At 48.4% G+C, this 19977-nt stretch overlaps 1 protein-coding gene across 2 annotated transcripts in view; it reads right to left on the bottom strand.

The window, feature by feature from the left end:
* The window catches only part of MYOF (myoferlin), a 550379-nt gene that overhangs the window by 78192 nt on the left and 452210 nt on the right, over positions 1-19977 (bottom strand). For both annotated transcript variants that reach the window (XM_086922487.1, XM_086922488.1), the window contains 4 exons: positions 18093-18191; positions 17276-17401; positions 7467-7622; positions 1875-1966 (listed from right to left, as the gene is read on the bottom strand). In XM_086922487.1, coding sequence (XP_086778613.1) covers positions 1875-1966; positions 7467-7622; positions 17276-17401; positions 18093-18191 — 473 coding nt within the window. The remainder of the gene's footprint in view (positions 1-1874; positions 1967-7466; positions 7623-17275; positions 17402-18092; positions 18192-19977) is intronic.

Raw genomic sequence — 19977 nt, 5'->3', positions numbered from 1 at the left:
TACATAGGTAGGTTAATACAATCCGAAATGTAATTTTCATTCTTAAAATTCTATTCGATTTAACTTCGCTTTTAGGGAGTTTTTAATGTTTTCAAAGAAATGTATGTTCATATTGAACATTATAGAGACTGACTTCTCCACATTAGATTTAGAACATATGAGCTTTATTTCTGAAGTTGAAAATGACCCTCAGAGAACACTTTGTAAACAATAAAATAGCTAATTGCTTGTATGTTTACTTCTATCTGATAACAGTTTGAGGACTAATTGGTGTAGGCTAATTGAGCTGCTGCTTAAGGATATTCATTCAGTAAATGCACTGCGTGTGATATTGTGCCTCTTCATTTTGCAGCATGCCTGACTATGTTGACTATTTAAAGGTCACTCAAAATATCTGCAGTAAAGCTTGTATTTTTCTAGGTTAAACATTAAAGTTACTTAAAGTTAGCGTTAAAGGGAGGGCTTTCACTCAACACAAATCTACACTCAAACCAGTGCTTAATTTGAGACAGTGGTTTCTGGTGCTCGGCACTGGCACTTATGATAGCTGCCACATGGTGGCTCTGTTTGTATAATCTAGAGATGAGCAAAACAAGCAGAACATCAGTTGTTTATTATTATTATTCAATATGCATTACAAACAACTAATACCTGTCGCCCAAGCCAGTCTTATAGCTTTTGGGGGGACTTGAACAGTCTGAATTATCACCCCTGTAGTGGTGTGTTGGTTAGGAGCCATTAGGTACTGCCATTGGCAGTGCTGCCAGTGGTATTAAGTGGGGCAAGCAGTGGTGGCCTCCTGACTAGGACCCTGGGACTTATTTCTTCACAAATTACGTACTGCCTCAAACCATGGCGCTGGATCGAACCTCAACTGTGGTGACTAAGTTGCCCTCTTTCATCAAAGCTCCGGGTTGGATCCCTGACCTCCCAGCAATACCTTTAAAGTGCAGTTCAGAAATAGCTCCTAGTTTGGACAGTTCTGCCCTAATTTTGGTGAAGCAAGTGACCTATATTTTACGATTACTCACAAGCCTGCAACCTCTCTGTGGGGGTTGGGAACGGCATTTCTCAGGAGGAAGCAGCATTTTAGTCCCTAACATCGCTCACGACAAGAGCTCATTCCTTGAAAGGGATATTGAAGGGACGGAAGCAGCTGGGGCAGTCAGTAAACCACTTATAACAGGCAGCAGGAACGTGAAAGGCTTTTCTGAATTGAGTATTCTGCACAAATATTTTTAATAATTTAATAATTTTGTTCAAAGAGGGGGTAGCTTCTTCTGGCACCCATTTTCAACTTGGTGCAAATTGAACATTATAAAATTCTAATATCTTTGGAAAAGGTTACACCCTGTGTTAAAGGTTTAGTGCAATAGTGTCTGCCCTGGAACTGCTTGCCAACTGGAACATTGGGTTACTAATGCAAAACAAGCAGCACTGAAAACTTTGACAGGGTGCACAGCTTCAGATTTGCCCCTTGCCGATAAACACCTTTGACAAGATCAGCGTCACCTCACGTTTAGCTCACTTCACCACTCCAGTTCAGACCCTGCCATATGCAATTCAGTCTTGACCCTGTTCCTCGTGGGAACAGTCTAGGCTGGACTGTGAACTGGGGTAGTGAAGTGAGCTAAACAACGATGTTGGATCCAAACCCAGATCAAATAGTGACTTGGGGTGAGTGTCTGAAAAGTTACAGTGCTCTGTCCATCGTCTCCTTGTAATTATTTTGGATAATAACCTTAAATACTGAAGCTTTCGATGATGTGTTTGGCTAACTTAACAGCAACTTATGTTGTTACCTTTGTGCAGCAAAATTAATAGAGTGGATTTTTCAAAGCAGCAGAGTCTAATGGAAAAGAAAAAAAAATTACCTGCCAAAAACTGGATTGAGTGTGTTGGGAATGTAGTTATCCCGATCTTCAACCACTTTCTTACTCAATGAAAGTTTGATGTAAGGGTCACACTGAAAGTACAAAAGTAAGATAGGGAAAAGGCATTGTACAATATTCGGGTCATCAGCAAGCGCGCAATTAGAACATTTACTTTGAACACGAATCCAGTGGATGTTGTCAGCTGGGGACACTTCCAAACATGCCCTGGAATGTTGGACAAGTGTTACTGTCTTAAACTCCTATCTTGAGGGCAACAGCGCTGATGGTCCCGTTAATACCTGTTCCTTCAACCCTTGTTGAGACCGCGTCTGTGCCAGGTAAACTTGTGACAGGAACGTGTAGACCATGTGGGATTAACATTTATATTTATACAAAAGAACAGGAGTTGCCAATATAGTTGGGAAGAGGTGTGGTGCTGCGGCCAGGGTGACGGACGCTGGAATCTGGGTGCCACGGTTCGATCCGGGGCACCCGTGGCAGGTCAGCCCAGCACCATGTGACTCTGGGCAATAGCTTGCTTAATCTTCCCAATGGCCCCCAGCGCCGGGATACCTCTGGGTAACTGTTTGCGCCTTACAAATACTGGATTATTATTTTTTTCCAATACAAAGGCACCCCAGAGGCGGGATGCCAGGTTAAGGTTGCATTTGAGAAAAAGTTTCATAACGCTCAGCTATCAAACTGCTAAATTGTTCAGTTAAGCAGGACTTTTAAGTGGGGTAAATAAAACTGGGGAGTCTTTCAAAGGGGCGTGGCCGATGCAGTTAAGGTAGTGACTTAAAACACGTAAGCTAAAAATCTGTGCTTAGCATAGTGTGCCACCTGACTGCCATTTTGCTGCTTCTGCGATTGAATCCAGATATATAATACAATAAGTAAGCTTGCCTACAACAAGCTAGGGTTATGGGCTTAGTCAATGGCTGTTCAAATCAAATCACTAAATTTGTATTACGCGCTACTCACCCGCAAGGGTCTCAAGGCGCTGGGGGGGGGGGCACCCTACTGCTCGAACAGCCAGGTCTTGAGTTGTTTCCTGAAGGCAAGATGGTCTGGGGTCAGCCGTAGGTGAGTGGGGAGGGAGTTCCATGTCGTGGCTGCCAGGTAGGAGAAGGATCTTCCTCCGACGGTGGATTTCCGAAATCGTGGGACTGCGGCGAGAACGATGCTGGCGGATCGGAGTTGGCGGGTGGGTGTGTAGAAGGTGAGGCGGCTGTTGAGATACTTCGGGCCCGCGTCGTGAAGAGCCTTGTGTGCGTGGGTGAGGAGTCTGAACGTGATCCTCTTGCTAACAGGGAGCCAGTGCAGGTCTTTCAGGTGGGTAGAGACATGGCTGTGGCAAGGGATGTCCAGGATGAGTCGTGCTGAGGCGTTCTGAATGCGCTGGAGTCTTTTCTGGAGTTTGGCTGTGGTTCCAGCGTAGAGGGTGTTCCCGTAGTCAAGACGGCTGGGGATGAGGGCCTGGGTAACCGTCTTCCTGGTTTCGGTGGGGATCCATCAGAAGATCTTTCAGAGCATGCGCAGGGTGTTGAAGCAGGTGGACGAGACGGCATTGACTTGCTTGGTCATCGTGAGGGAGGAGTCCATGATAAAGCCCAGGTTGCGTGTGTGGTCCGTTGGCTTGGGTGTGGTGCCCAGGGCAGGGGGCCACCAGGAGTCATCCCAGGCAGAAGGAGATGGTCCGAGGATGAGAACTTCCGTCTTGTCGGAGTTCAGTTTCAGACATCTGGTCTTCATCCATTCTGCGACGTTTTTCATTCCTTCCTGGAGGTTGGCTTTGGCGGTGCCGTTGGTGAGGGACAGGATCAGCTGGGTGTCATCAGCGTAGGAGATGTTAAGGTTGTGTTGGCGAGCGATGGCTGCGAGAGGGCTCATGTAGACGTTGAAGAGGGTGGGGCTGAGTGAGGATCCTTGTGGAATGCCGCAGATGACTTCGGTGGCCGCGGATCAGAACGCGGGGAGGCGGACTCTCTGGGTTCTACCGGCGAGGAACGAGATGATCCACTCCAGTGCCGCTCCTTGGATTCCGGTGTTGCTGAGGTGCTGTATCAGGGTGCGGTGGCATACGGTGTTGAAGGCTGCTGAGAGGTCCAGGAGGATGAGGGCAGCAGTTTCCCTGTTGTCGAGCAGGGACCTATTGTCATTGGTGGCTGCAATGAGGGCGGTCTCTGTGCTGTGGTTTGCTAGGAAACCGGACTGTGAGGGGTTGAGGGATCCGTTGGTCTCGAGGAAGGCGGAGAGTTGTCTGTTGACGGTCTTCTCGATGACTTTGGCTGGAAAGGGGAGGAGTGAGATGGGGCGGAAGTTCTTGAGGTCCGGGTGGTCCGCGGTGGGTTTCTTCAGGAGGGCGCTCAGCATGTTTCCAGCTCTCCGGGAAGGTGGCGGATGCGAAGGAGCGATTGATGATGTTCCGGAGTTGGGGTGCGATGGAGTGCTTTGTTGAAGATGTGGTGAGGGCAGGGGTCGGCGGGGGATCCAGATTAGATGTGTTCATCAGGTGGGTGTTGTCTTCGGTGCGGACAGGGGTCCAGGTGCAGAGGGTGGTGGTGGGGGCGCTGGTTCGGTGGTAGGGTGCGTGGTTTTTGTGCCGAAGCTGTTGTGTATGTTGGGGATCTTGCGGTGGAAGAACGAGGCGAGTGAGTCGCAGAGGTCTTGTGAGGGTGTGATGTCGTTGTTACAGGCGCTGGGGTTGAAGAGCTTCTTGACGCTGCTGGAGAGCTTCTTGAAGCTGCTGAAGAGTTCCTTGCTGTTGTGGGTGTTGTGGTCCAGTCATTCTTTGAATGCTGTTTTCTTGGTGGAGCGGATCAGCAGGTGGTGTTTGCGGGTGGCGTTCTTGAGGGCTGTCATGTGTTCACTGCTGTCTGGTCGCGGCGCCAGGCTTTCTCGAGGGTGCGGCAGGTTTTCTTGGAGTTCTTGAGGTCGTTGGTGAACCAGGAGGCTTTCTTGCTGCCGGGTCTGCTGGGAGGGCTCTTCAGTGGTGCTAGTTCGTTGGCGCAGTTGGTAAGCCACTGTGTGAGGTTGCGGGCTGCTTCGCTGGGGTCCGTCGTGTTGGTGGGCGGGTTCTGGCTGAGGGTGGTGGTGAGCTGGTCGGCGGTGATCTTGCTCCAGCTTCTGCAGGGAACCTGTTGCGGGTGGTGGTGGGTCGTGGTTCTCCTGAAGTTGAAGTGGACGCAGCTGTGATCTGTCCAGTGTAGTCTGGTGGAGTGGCTGAAGGACATGTGTTTGCTGGAGGAGAAGATCGGGTCAAGCGTGTGGCCCGGCGTAGTGGGTGGGGGTGTTTACCAGCTGCTTGAGTCCGAGGTTGTCCAGCAGGGCGCCGGTGTTGCGGTCCTGGTTGTTCTCCAGGTGGAAGGTGAGGTCCCCTAGGAGGATGTAGTCTGTGGAGGTGAGGGCGTGCGTACTGATGAAGTCTGCGCTGGCTTCGCTGAATTGTGTGCGTGGTCCGGGGGGTCTGTAGATGAGGGTGCCTCTGAGGGTGGTCTTTGGGTCGGTGTGTATCTGAAAGTGAAGGTGTTCAGCAGTGGTGAGGGTTTCGTCCGAGTTGGTTGTGATGCGGATGGGGTTTCTGTGGACTATGGCGATGCCACCTCCGGTTTGGTTGAGGCGGTCCCTCCGGGTGATCTTGTAGCCGTCCGGGGTGGCTATGGCTATGTCGGGGGCTGAGGAGGCATTCGTCCAGGTTTCTGTGAGGAAGGCGACGTCTGGTGATGTTGTGTCGAGCAGGTTCAAGAGTCGGACGGCGTGCCTGTGGACGGAGCGCCTGTGGACGGAGCGGGTATTGAGCAGCATGCACTTGAGGTGGTTGTTGCTGGTTCTCAGCTTTGCGGGTGCGGTGCTGGTTCGGAGGCAGGTGAATTGGCAGGCTTGGCAGGTGAAGGGTCCGTGGGTGCGTTTCGGGGTAGCTCGGTGGCAGGCGGGGTTCCGGCCGGTGTTGAGTGGGTGGAGGGTGGCGTCGTCGTAGGATCGTTGGGTGCGCTGGCAGCGGCGAGGACCAGGGGTTCCGGTGCTGGGCGCGGTCCCAGCGCAGACTGGCTTGCCTTTGGCGCGCCTTCGGGGCAAAATCGGCTAGCCCGCTGCACGTACGCGCGGGCTCCATATGATGCAAAGTGGGAGGGAGGAGCAGCTGGGGGCGGCCAATGGGGTTTACAGAAGAAAAGGGGGGGCCACGCAGGAGCAGCAGCGGGGAGCGGGGAGAGGGCACACCAGGGGTTACAGTCCTAACGGAGTCACAAAATCTATTACAGAATGAAGTACAGTCAATAAATACCTACAATGAGGGAAATATACACAATGAGGCAACAGCGGGGAAGAAAGAAACTAGCAGCAGCGGGGTCACCGAGGCCAGGGACGAACCTGTGGCGCTGGGGCAGAGACGCGCTACAGCTGCCGAGCCGTGCAGCGTGGGGGGTGTCCTGGGTCAGGTAACACTCGCCTGCCCCGCGCGGCTCAATATGAGGCCGAGAGGGAGGAGCAGCTGGGAGGCGGGAGCGGGGCAGCCAATTGGGTTTACAGAAGAAAAGGGGGCGGGGCCACAAGGGAGCAGTGGCGGGGTGCGGGGAGGGGGACCACCAGGGGTTACAGTCCTAACGGAGGCACAAAAACTATTACAGAATGAAGAAGTACAGTCAGTAAATACCTACAATGAGGGAAATATACACAATGAGGCAACAGCGGGGAAGAATAAAAACTAGCAGCGGCGGGGTCACCTAGGCCAGGGACGAACCTGTGGCGCTGGAGCAGAGACGCGCTACAGCTGGCGAGCCGTGCGGCGTGGGGAGTGTCCTGGGTCTAGCTGTTAGTTGCATAATATACATAAGCAACAACTACGGTTTTGTTGCATATACTATTGAAAATACATTCTGAAATTAAGAAACTGCGAAAGAACTATAACGAACCTCTTTTAAGTTACCTCTAAGGCAGTGAAGGGTGGCACTGCTGCAGAGTTAAAAAAAAAAAAAAAAAAAAAAATCACCTTGAGGTTGAGGGCAAAAATGGAGAGCCCGATAGTGACCCGTTTCGGAGCCTGCTTTTTAGAACTGCCGGCGCTGAGCACTGGCAAGAACCGGCGCACTTAAAGCCCTGGAGTTAAGTTTATTATGGCCCACTTCAATAAATGTACCAAATCTGTTCTCTACAAGTACAATGGATGTCTAGAGAGAATTCTTGTCAACGATTTTCAAGGGCTGGATCTTAATTTCCCTATGCACAAATTATCATTTTACTTTTTTACAAGGTGCACACAAGATCTTGTATAAGGCCACAGTTCACACAAAATTCGGCCTTGTGAGAAATGCACAATTTAGTTGTCAAAATTAGGACTCCTACCGTATTTCTTCTACTAGCTCTCTTGACACATACGTGGTCATGTCATAGTTTATTGTTTAATTAAAATCATTACAATTCGCTCCCCAATATGAATAAAAAAATAAATAAAAACGAACAAAAGAAAGGTCATTACATGTACGATTAAAACACACATGACGTCGACCCAATCCCAATAATTACGTGTCCTTAACATAGCTAGTCGCAAATGCATTCCCCATATATTCCTGGCCACAGACTCCTCTTCCATACCAGTCCATTGTTGTCCTTGGGTTGCAAGTCGAAGCCTCGGACAACATAGATGCGCACGACGCATTCCTGGGGGCCACTGTCGGGAAGCTCCCGGAACTGACGTGGAGGGGCAGGAACCGCAGGGTCATCAGACAGCGGGTAGATCCGAAAGGAACCCTGAAAAAGATGACAAATGAAACCCCTGGTAGAGACTTCGACGTAAAACTGCGGGAAGCAAAACAATATACCTCGTCACTTCCAACCCATTAAAGCGCCAAGCCATGTCAATTGTCAGATTCATTTACATTCTATATTTGCACAAAACGTAAGAGTACATCAACGCATGCCACCAGGGTCAAAGGGGCTGAAAACTGTAAATATTGGTATAAGCACGCGCTCTACACGGCAAACTATAATCGACAGTCTTGTCTGACGCTTGAGTTTGCAAGCGACGTGAATAAGAGTGGACTTTACCACTTTCTTGCGTGTGGGGAGTGTGCCGCCTTGTGGCTAATCATGGATATTGTTACCCATTCTAAGAATATAACACCGCTTGTCGCCGAGAGGCACCGCATTCAGATAGCCAAGGGCGTACCGCAGGCCCCTGCTAAGCTTCGGGGTCTCCCAATCTCTTAATGGGGCTCCATACATCCCAAGGCTAATGAGTATCTGAATGAAACGGAGACTCGGGAGCCCTCATCGCATTCTGCAGGGGCTCCCATCATTTTGTATTACGCCACCGAGTTTATATTGACTTTGTTTTAGTACCATCCTAATAGAAGAGCGCTGCGAGTAAGTGTCGTCAGTCCTTGAGACAACAATATACTGTGATGTCACTGTCACACACTGAGGGCATACAACTGTGATCCGGAGTACAATGATGGGAGCCTCTATTATTATTATGTTTATCTGTGCGGTTCTATATAGGACGAACTTCGCCCGAGCGCTTTACACGGGAACCAGACTATTTCCAAGGCTCGAGAAGGTTCTCCAGTACCAAAATCGACACCTCGAGCCTTGAGGCCTCATCTCCTCAGTGGGGTTAGATGGGACCCGGTGCTTTAAATGGGCCGGTACTGAGTGCACTTTTCTATTTTTAGAGGGAGAGTACCTGCACTTCTCAAGAGTGACGTAATACGTTTATTTGGAGAGTACCGGCACTTCTCAAAAATAAGCAGGTACTCTGGTACAGGGTACATGCACTTCTATTTTTGCATTTCAAGCACCGGTTAGACCATTACATTAAAATAAAAATACAATTCTGCAGTAGCTAGGTTCTTGGCCGGTTACATAGTGGTAACCGCATCTAAAATCTAATATACAAACCTTAGAGGAAAAATAAATGCAAGTTGAACTGGTCTGTGGGAAATGCATGGTTTTGGCAGCAAACCTCAGTTGGATACTGAGATCCCTTCAAGTGTCTGAGTGTTTAACAAGAGGAGTCACCGATTTGAACCCTGGTTTGCACACTGAGGGGATAGTGACGTGTATTTATAGCACTATGAAGTCCCTGCCTGTGACACAAAGCACCATACATGTATTACACAGTATAATACAGGCAGTAGAAAATAAGTTGCCACAAAATATGCAAAGTGATTCCTTGCTTACTTGCTTAGAGCGTTTTCAAAAGTAATTTTAGTAAAAGTGTACAAGACTGTACCCAGGGTACGTTCCCAAACTGCTAACACACTCACAGTAACCTACAAAAAGAATAGCTTGTCACCATGTAACTTCAAATATTTGTACCAATTATAAGGTATACTGGCTTGAAGCAACCTTTAGATCTACTAATTAACCAAGTGGACACATGCACATTTCTTTCAGATAGCCGGCGCCATGGCGACAAGCCTCGTTTCTTCTGTAGTCGTCTGTCCATTCACAATACAGAAGACTCCCCCTTTCCATCTGACCCAGAGGCAACTGCTCCGGAACGTCGCTCCCAGTAGATTCCGCCCACTCTGACATTTGTTTACCACTGGAAACAGTTCCAGTGAAGCAATGTAATTGTTCTCACTTTACAGGCCCGACGACTGAATGCAGACTCCATGCAAGGACTCCCACAGAATATTAGCTGGTCCCAGATTCTCAGTCCGACTCCTCACAGAACTTCCGCCTTTATAGGAAAGACTGTTGATTGAACTCAGACTGGGAACTTACTCACCTCAATCTATTTATGCAGGGCCTGCGCTAGGCATGGACAGTGTTGGCAGCTGCCCAGGGCCTCGCACTCAACCCACCAGCATGGGGCCCCACACCAGTGCAACACACCGCCAGCCCTGTTGTACTCCTGCTGATTCAATTCAAAGAAAGGCGTCTTTGTAATTGGGCCATGAGAGGGAGGGAAGGGGGCTCTCCCTGGGCCTCTTAAGGATGGTGTCCCAGTTGCTATGAGAGGCATTGTGCAGGTTTGTCCTGAAATTAGTCCTCCTGCCCGGCTGCCCATTCAGAGACACTGCCCATTGTCAGCACTTTAGCGTCTCACAGGTTTAACTCTCAGCCCCCAAGCAATTTCCACACCTTCAGCCCGAAATGGGCTGTGAAAGAGATGCTTGTAGGTGACAGAGGGGGAGCTGCGGCACACGAGAAGTCTGAACAAAGCAGCTTCTGGAGCCCTGAATATGTCACACAAGCAAATTAGAGGGGCCTCGCACATTACCTTTCGGCCCAGGGCCCCAAAAATCCTAGAACCGGCCCTGCATGTATGACCATGGGCCCAGCTTTGTTTACAATGGAGCTCAACTTCATGCCTGCAAGAGATCAGCTCTGCCAGCCCAGGGCTTTGTATGAAGGAACTCTGCTCCGGCCCAGTGAAAGAAATTGTCTGTGCATGAACAGCCTCTGATGTACCTGTACAAGGGTTTAGCACTATGTAAGCAGGGACTTAGCTGCATCTCAGTTCAATCTGCAAAGGAGCTCAGCTCTAAAAGAGGATGAGGTCTGTTTGTGGCAGAGTCCCATTGTCTTAAGCAGAGGAACAACCAATTTAAGTTTTGGCTTCCTCTCATTAATAAAACAGGTAACAACCTTTGGTGAGCGGCAATAGTTTGAACACATGATCAATTGCACCTCTGATCTAATTTTTACTTGTTTTCTTATCCTCTCTAAACAGCTTAGTCTCATCAAGTACTTTTTGTTACAAACGTCTTCTTGATGCTCATTGCTTTTATGTCATTTTGGCATGTCTTTTTGGTCTAGATTTAGAATGAAGAAATTTAGAAAGTGTGGGGAAGATCAGGCAGCATCAAGGATACAATTTTAAATATAAAAAGAGACAAAGGTGAAATGTAAGTAGGTGATGGGCAAAATTGAAAAAGAAGAATGGCAGGGAGCAGGAGAGGGTGCAGTGGCATGTGGAGAGAGTGACTATACGGACAGAGGGAAGGATGACAAGTGCAGAGGTCCAAGTGGCAACATATGGGCAATGAAATTGAAGTTGAAGTACACCGTAAGGAAGGAAAGTGTGGAGCCTGAACCGAAAAGCGAAGGCCTCGGCATCAAGCTTGAGCTTTAAAATCTACTCTTCAGGAAGACATTAAAATGAGGGGAGACACTTGCGCCATATCTCAGAAGTAGGTATGTTTAACCACAGGACTTCACTTACTGATTTGGAGTTGTCAACGGGAGGTAGAAGGCAGGGTGGACTCAAACAACAAAAGACTGCCAGCTCAAGAGACAAGGGCCAGCTACTGCACAGCCAGTATACATTTGACTTGAGGCTTTAAAGTGTATATCTGTAGCAGTCACTCATCCCCCTTCAGCTTAAGGTTTTCCAACCACCAACTGACACTCACAAAGATGGTATAAATGCTAAAGAGGTGGACAACACAAGGGCAGAGTGGTCTGGTGTGAGAACGGGCCATCTTTCTTGCATTGGTATGCCCCCACTTTTTTCTGAACTGCTGATGTGCTTTGACTGAGTGTGCCCTGGGTTCTTTCCAACCAGGTACCCAGGGCCTGTGTTCCTTCCCTAAAACTGCGCTAAAACTAAAAACCCAATTGGCATCTCTGGCCACCTGTCAGCCCCTAGTAAATGGTACACTAGGTACCCAGGGCATGGTGACCAGAGAAGACCCATGAGGGCTGCAGCACTTATTGTGCCACCCTCAGGGGCCCTGTACCCTGGCACCCACACACTGACTTTGCAGGCTGAGTGCCTAAGTACAGAACTAAACCAAGAGTCGACATGGCACACATCCCTGTGTGCCATGCCCACAGAGCCCGCTGCCCTAGCATACTTCAGTCACCCCTCTAGCTGGGTGCCCTATGCCAGAGGTGTGGGCACAGGTGCATGAGCCCTGTGCCCCTACAGTACCCAGGGCTATTCCTGGGTACTGTAAGTGCAGTGATGCCATTTAGAGTACATGGTGCTGGGAAGTTGTCATTACGAACTCCACAGCACCATAATGACTACACTGAAGACCGACAAGTTTGGTACCAAACTTCTCAGCACAATAAACCCGCACTGATGACAGTGTGGGATTTAATGTAAAATGCACCAGAGGGCATCTTAGAGATGCCCCCTGAAAACCTAACCTACAATCCACGTCTGGGCTGAGTGGCATGCAGAGGCTGCCACACAGCAGACATGTTGCTGGACCCCTGGGTAGGAGAGCCCCCACTCTCCTGGGCCTGCAACAAAGCACATCCTGGGTGAGGTGCTAGGTCTCCTCGCCCAAGATGGGCAGGGGGAAGCTTCAAAGGCATGCCGCCTCTGTGAGCTTCCCCAGACCATTTGCTGTACCCAGCAACAAGCCCCCCACCAATACTGACCCCCACTCTGGCAGGCGGGAAAAACTATGTCAGGAAGGGGGGGGGGGGGTGGTGCCAGCCTGTGCCAACCCGACCCCTCAGGTGGGGGAGACTAGGTGAAGCACAACCCCGGGCTCCAGCCACCTAGAAGATGGGGAGCCCTTCCCAATCCCATCTAGGCTACTGCCCACCTCCCACAGGAGAGGAGCAGGCTAGGGGGGTGTACTCACCCCAGGACAGGGACCCATTGGTCCCTGTCCGTGCCCTACCTGTAACACCCCTAAATTCAGGATTTAGGGGCTCCCTGAACCTACCTTCCTTAGATTATAGATATGAATAGAAGAAAGAAGATCAAGAAGAAAAAGACCCGACGTGCAGCTGCTAACAACAGAACGACAACAAGTGACTTGGCCCCAGCCCTACCGGCCTGTCAATCCTGGAACTTGCTCCTGCTTAATCCCAGCAACTCCTGCGGACAGCAACCTTGGGACACCGGGGGGACCTGCCTGCCTTGACCCTCTTGAAGACTGGGACACCCGTCAGCAGAGGCTCTGCTGCAACAACCCACCTGGTGCCAACCAGGAAGCTCCGGACCAGCCCACTCTGCACCCGCCGGGCCGGGCCCAACGGAACCAAGACCACGTGACGTCCCCTCAGCGACTGGGACCCGAAGTCCAGTGCCCAAAGACCCCCCTTCGACGAACCAGCAGACGCCTGCAGACTCAGAACCAGGGGTCACCCCAACCGCGACCAGCCGAGGGTAAGCTTTTCTGACACCCAAAGACACCCCTGCACCCGGTACCCTACAGCCCCCTGTGCCTCGCTTTGGGGTACCTACCTGTGCGCCAAGATCCCAACTTACCTCTCAAAGTGCTGGTCGCCCCTGGAGTCTCTGTCCTAGCCTGCAGCCTTTGTTCCCTTTTGGCCTTTCCCATTGGATAACATTGAGCGCCCGACAGCTCAAAAGCACCCTGCACCCAGCCGCCCGAGTGCCGCTCGCTGTGCCACCTTTGTCCTATCCTACTTCCCCCCTTGCCCTGAGCAAGTGACCAGGAGCCCAGCTCCCACAGCCGCGTGGCCTGCTAGCCAGCAGCCACCAACCGAAGCCCCCTTCCTCTCATTGGATATTATTGGGCCTACCTACCTCTACACCCGGCTGCCCCTCTGCCACTGGGTTTGAACTAACTGTACTTACGTGACCCTGGGGGACCCTTGAGTCTATGCCAAGAACCTTAACTTCACCAACCAAGTACTCACCTGGAAACTGGTAACTCACTTACCAGCCATTGGATAACATTGACCAATTTTGACTCGAAAATTTTCTAAGTGTGAAGTTTTGAAAACTGAAAAGATTCATATAAAATCAGCCAAAGTCCGAATTCCGAAGTACTCACTTGTGATCAGGGGAGAAGCCAGTACTGTACCTTTCAGCCCAGTACTGAACCTCAAAAGTAATCCCACCCGGGTTTACTAGTAATCCGTATTTTCTACATAGGAACTCGTTGTCTGCTTTTCTATGACATTTCTTTTAAGTGTGTACTTTTGAAAAGTTGAGATTCTTTAGAAATCCTACGAAATACTGAAACGCAATTACCAACCTGTTCTAAGTTAAGACCCCATGCTGGCCCTAGGAGACCAGTGCTGGATTACAAAAGTAAATCAATCATACTTTACCTGCATTCTGAAGTTTCTCCCATTGAATAACATTGTCAGATTTTCATTGAAAAGTTTCTAAGTGGGAACTTTTAAAACAGCTTTATATTCATGGAAATTCACTACAGTAACAAACGTTTTTGCTAATCTGGTTTCAGCTTAGACCCAGGACTGAATCTATGATCTAGTCCTGGACCTACCAAAGTAATCTGCATAGTAATCAACTGTACTTAAATGTAGAAAACCCATTGATGAGCACAGTGAGCTACTACACAGCAGCATGAGGGTGGTGTTTCGAATTATACGATTTTTCGTATTGGCGCCGGGGACCCCATCCCCGGGGCAGGGCATTTTTGAAATGGGAAACAACACGCTTTGCCCCCCTCCCTGGGCCAAGCTTTTCAGTATTTTTTTTTAGAAATAATGGAAGGGGGCTGCACAGCACCCTCCTGGGGAGATTTCGGCCCTGGGGACCCCATCCTCTAGTGCCCAGCCTTTAGTCTGGTTGCCCTGGTCCCACCCAGGGCACCCAGACACTTTGTTGGGGACTGCAGGGGAAGCCTAAAGGCCCCCGCAGTTCCTGCTGGCTCCCGCATCCTGCGGTAAAAGCCATTGCTTTTGGAGGGAGATAATGAAAATGCAGCTCCCTCTGTCCAAAAGCAATTCTGCTGTGCAAAAGCAGTTCCACTTCAGCAAGCAAGAGCATTTGTGATGCTCTCACTTGCTGAAAGTGGAGCAGCATTTGCTATGGCTTGGTGGGAGCGGTAATGCTCCCACCAAGCCAAAGCAAACTGCAATGTCCCGGGGTGGGCACACAAGAACACTGCAGGGGCGGTCCTGGGGGGATTGGCAGTCCCCAGGGCCATTATTGGCTCCAGGAGGGCCCCCCCCTCCTTTGATTGTACCCCGGGGAGGGGGTGGTCCCAGAGGTTGGGGAAGGGTCAGCGTGGCCCCCCCATCCAATTTAACAAGAGCCCCGGGGAGGTGGTGGTCCATGCAGCCCCCGTATTGTTTAAACAAAGCCCCAGGGAGGTTGTTGATACCGGGATTGGGAGGGGTCCAGGAGGCCTCCCATTTTTAAATTAATAAGCCCCAGGGAGGTGGTGGTCCCTGGGGCATTTATAAGCTCCAGGAGGGGAAACCCGTGCTCCCCTCCTTTTTTCTACTGCCTGAGGACCTGGCCCACCTGGGGGCAAATTACAAATAAAGCACAGGAGATCTGCTCTGTTTGGATTTTTTGGCGGCAGTTGCAGATTCTGCGTGACCTCCAATGAAATCTTTGAAAATAAATGTTTTCTTTGGCCTGCGGGTTCCCAGATGGACCCCAGGAGCAGGTCTAGGGGTCAGGGTATTCCTACTATGCCCCTTTTGCTTTTTGTTGATTTAAAAACATGGTTTCTGTGACTCTGCTACAAGCCCAGTCCCAAGATGGCTGCCAACACTTCCTAGTTGAAGTGTTGGCAGCCAATCGCATTTCACCACGGGGACTGTTCGATCCTTAGAGGATCCGCATCCCTATATATCTATATTTTGATTTCCTATTAATTACAAAAACTACTGAACGGATTTACACCAAATCACAAAAAGGCCCTTCCCTGGAGCAACATCTACTTTCCTGCCACATTTGGTGTAATTCCCTTCAGCAGTTCGGGCTATAGCGGTGTTTAAAGGCCCTATGGGAATTAGCACTGGGTAAACACTCTTAAGTGTAACTTTTTTTCTAGGCCCATGCTTGACAAATCACCCCGAAACTTCAAAGACAGCCGCTGAAGTGAGCAGCAAATTGGTTTTGAAAATTTTGTAAAGATTTGCCAAACGGCGTCAAAGTTATTGGCAAAACGAAAAATGTTTTTCCAATGGAAACTAGGTTCCAACTACAACTACCTACTGGCGACCGCCAGTCAGGGCTGGACTGGGAACGTAAACCGACCAAGGCAGTTAAGGTAGACAAGCCGCAGGGGGGGGGGGGGGAGTGGGTGGCATCCTGGTGGGAAACACTGCTGCTGCTTTTGGTACAGTGGGCCAATATTGCAAAACCGGCCCCCTGCACGAAAAACGCCCCCCACCGGTCCAAAACTAGCCCCCACCCTTCCGGCCCACTGGGAAGACGCCCCGTGCTCGCTACGGTCAGCCTGGCCCTGCCGCCAGTGGCTGATCTATATCTTACAAGATTGAGCATGCAGATTTATTCTCTAGTATCACATCCCACAGACACAAACATGACAGAAAATCTCTTGAAAATTAGAAATTTCATGGAGGATGCTGCAGAGATTAACATCTCCATTACTGTTGGGAGTAATATGTTGTAGAGAGACCCTCCTGTAAAGTTTAAAGGGTTCTAATTAAAGACCGCTCGCTAGACCATCCTGTGCTGTTTTATCTGCCGATTTGAGTGATATTTCGTGTCTCCTATTAATGAAACACTGTTCGATAAGGATGATCACCACAAATGTGGTGAGGCACCTTAGGAACTTTGTACATAAAATGAAAGTACAGCACTGTATACAGTTTTGTTTATTTGGTGTCGAAGACGGAATAATGACCAGAAACAGTTTTGTTAGACGAGTTGTCTACATGCTACACAACATGTTCAGGCATGCTCAAATGTACTTTAAAATACTGTGAGGATAAGTAGGGGTTGTGTAGAAATGTTACTACACAAAGCAACAGCCGTTACTGATCTAAAACAAGTCACTGCCAGTCTGGTGCCATTCAGTGCTGTCACTTCATGTGTATTGCGCCGTTGGGGCGGAGGCGTTGGTATTAGAGTGTGGCTTGATCCAAATGTGTGTGAACAACAGAGACAGCAGCCTACGTTACTTTGTGTCCCATTCAGTCTTGGAAAGTCAGGGTGAACTGCTGACAGCAGTGTCAGGACCGCAATTCTGGTCCAGTTGTAAGAGTATGCGTCTCTTACGACTCCTAATATAGTATGGTTTCCATCACATTACACAAGTCCCAGGCTCTTTTGCCTGTGATGGAAGTTTTTAATTTCCTATCATAATTGCAATTAAAACTTAACATGGCCTTCTACTTGTACTATTGGCATTCTCCTTGTACTATTGGTTCAATACTTTTCTTAAGAAAATATTGAAAGCAAAAAATACACATGGAAATTAAATCAGCTAGTATTAAATATAATGATTTTAGTGAAGTCACTGTGAAGCATGTGCGTTTCAGAATAGTGAGAAGAAAGAACACAAAGTAATTAATGTAACAAAAACCACCAAGGCTTCAAAAACAGCTCTATGCTGGTCAACTAGAGCAGTCCACAACAGTTTGTTTATATGCCTTGAACAACAAAAGGATAACAGGATGAATTTTTTGCATTACACTTCAAAATGACTCCTTCCTGTTCCGTCATCTACATTTGCATTTTAAAGAAAATGCTTCTTACATCTATTTTGAGAATTGAAATGGCACTTTACCTTAAACTCTCCTACAACGGAAGGGTCCTCGCTTTCATCAGCTTTGCCTCTGAAAAGTTTGAAGGTATCACAGAAGTCAGTCAGTCCATCAAAATCCGGGACATTCTCCAGCTCGGTGTCATACACCTGCAAAAAAATGGTAGGTAATGGCACAGGATCTGCAGAATTAACCCACACGCATCACTACGAGGCACACATGCATGACGAGTTCCTCTGTACAACTATTAAATATATGACAGCAATCATCACGTCACTCCATCAATAATGAAGTGCCTTAATCAAAAACTGAGAGGGTTTGATTGGTAGCAGAGGAGATATTTAGAGTTAATATTACAGTAAGGTTTACATTGATGCAACACATCCAATTAGCCCTGTTTGGTAAGAAGTTTGTCAGTGACACCCAAGGAATACTGTTCTTTGGGTGCAATTTTCACCAACTCAATCAAGCCATTTCATCTTCCAGTCCCACTACTCATAAAAAACCCAGTAAATTTAACCCCTTCCACACTCATGACGAGCTGGGCTCATCATGGTGTAGCCTCCTCGTACACTCATGACGAGCCCAGCTCGTCATGAAGAAGGGGCTTTTAGAAATCTCAGCACAGGGGGGGGAAAACGCATAGCAGCCATGGAGTTAAAAGTTAGCCAAGTCTAGGTCCCCTGTTCAGGTTAAGTGACAAACTACAACAGGCTGAACAGGAGAATTTAAACCTGGTAGAAAACCATCTGAGAAAATATCCCACTCCATTTTGATCTCCTTTGGCCACCTCACCAATAATCCACCTTTCAGGATGGGCTTTGCTCTTCTAAATATTACCTTTATAGTGTCATATCCTTTCTGAAGATATTGTCCACATTTCTCATGGTCTCCCGTTGAAGCATAATATTTACTCCACCAGTCAACAATTTCTTCTTCCTACAACAAAGTACACACATCTTAGCACAGTGTCATGGAAATGAAACCGTTCATACAAAGAGGCTTAGCAAAGATTGATGAAGCATGTTATGTATAAATATCAAGGAGAGAGGTAGGGAGAGTATATGACACTCTTGTTCCCCGGTCAAATATCAATAAACAAAGGAAGAGTGTATGGGAGGAGGATAAGCCATTCTGGGAGCACAATAACAACCACACTAGGATGTTTAGGAAGGCCCTCACTCACCACCTAGTGATGACATGCTTCATCATCGGGCCCCACCAAAGAGACCGAATGTCTCTTTGGTGTGCTGCAACGCCAGGATTACTGCGGAGCTGGTTGGTGAGTTTAGGGCGTGTTGAGTGGAAATGAACATATAGTGAGTGATGGGGGTATTTTAAAATGGTCAGTAGTGTATCTGAAGTAATTTTATTAAATGATCACTAAAGACAAAAAGTATAAAATATATGTGAGGATCCAGTCCACTTTTAATTGAGTGGTGGGATCCTAGAGAGTAGTCAACATGTTTCTTGCCATCGAAACGGTGTTAATTTACCCGGCAATTCGTCAGGACTGGGTGTGATAAACCCTGGCGGTATGGGCACTCTAAGGCCCAACCTTACCTAGGGACGTGAGATGTGAAAATTATAAAAATAGTGAGTGAAAAAAGTGCAAAAAAATTAGGAATAATTGATTAATTCCTAAGTACTCCTGGTTTAGGAGGCTTCTACTGATCGTTTCTGCACTTCGGGGTCCGGTTCGAGGGCGACGTAGGTACACTAAGGGTGCCGAGCGTCGAGGGCGGTGTGCCGAATACGCTCCCACCCCCCTCCTGAGACCCATGGTGTTTATTCCCAACACCTTAAAAGTGCAGAAACGATCAGTAGAAGCCTCCTAAACCAGGAGTAATTAGGAATTAATTATTCCTAATTTTTTTGCACTTTTTCACTCACTATTTTTATCATTTTCACATCTCACGTCCCTAGGTAAGGGTGGGCCTTAGAGTGCCCATACCGCCAGGGTTTATCACACCCAGTCCTGACGAATTGCCGGGTAAATTAACACCGTTTCGATGGCAAGAAACATGTTGACTACTCTCTAGGATCCCACCACTCAATTAAAAGTGGACTGGATCCTCACATATATTTTATACTTTTTGTCTTTAGTGATCATTTAATAAAATTACTTCAGATACACTACTGACAATTTTAAAATACCCCCATCACTCACTATATGTTCATTTCCACTCAACACGCCCTAAACTCACCAACCAGCTCCGCAGTAATCCTGGCGTTGCAGCACACCAAAGAGACATTCGGTCTCTTTGGTGGGGCCCGATGATGAAGCATGTCATCACTAGGTGGTGAGTGAGGGCCTTCCTAAACATCCTAGTGTGGTTGTTATTGTGCTCCCAGAATGGCTTATCCTCCTCCCAGACACTCTTCCTTTGTTTATTGGCATGTTATGTATAAACAGCGATGCATCTAAGCAGATACACTAAAATATGGACAATAACTTGGTAGTGGAACAAGCCAACAAAACCTGGTGAAGGCTTACCAAGGGGTTTACTACCTTAATGTTTTTGTCAATGCAAACAAAAGAACATTCACATTTTCAAGTGTCACTAAAAACACTGGAGAGGCAGTGAGCTCTTCCTGCTGCCCGAATCCTTCACCCTGAACTTTCGATTGTTCCTTCCAGGTTGTCGTAGCTAAATGCAGGCTTTCAGAGCTGGGAGGAGGCAGAGGGGCAAGATGCTGCAGGGATGTTTTACATCCCTTTTGA

The sequence above is a fragment of the Lissotriton vulgaris genome, chromosome 5 (genome assembly GCF_964263255.1).
Source record: "Lissotriton vulgaris chromosome 5, aLisVul1.2, whole genome shotgun sequence".
NCBI lineage: Eukaryota > Metazoa > Chordata > Amphibia > Caudata > Salamandridae > Lissotriton > Lissotriton vulgaris.
Note: the sequence above shows the minus strand (reverse complement) of the source record. Positions and strands in the feature narration are given on the sequence as shown.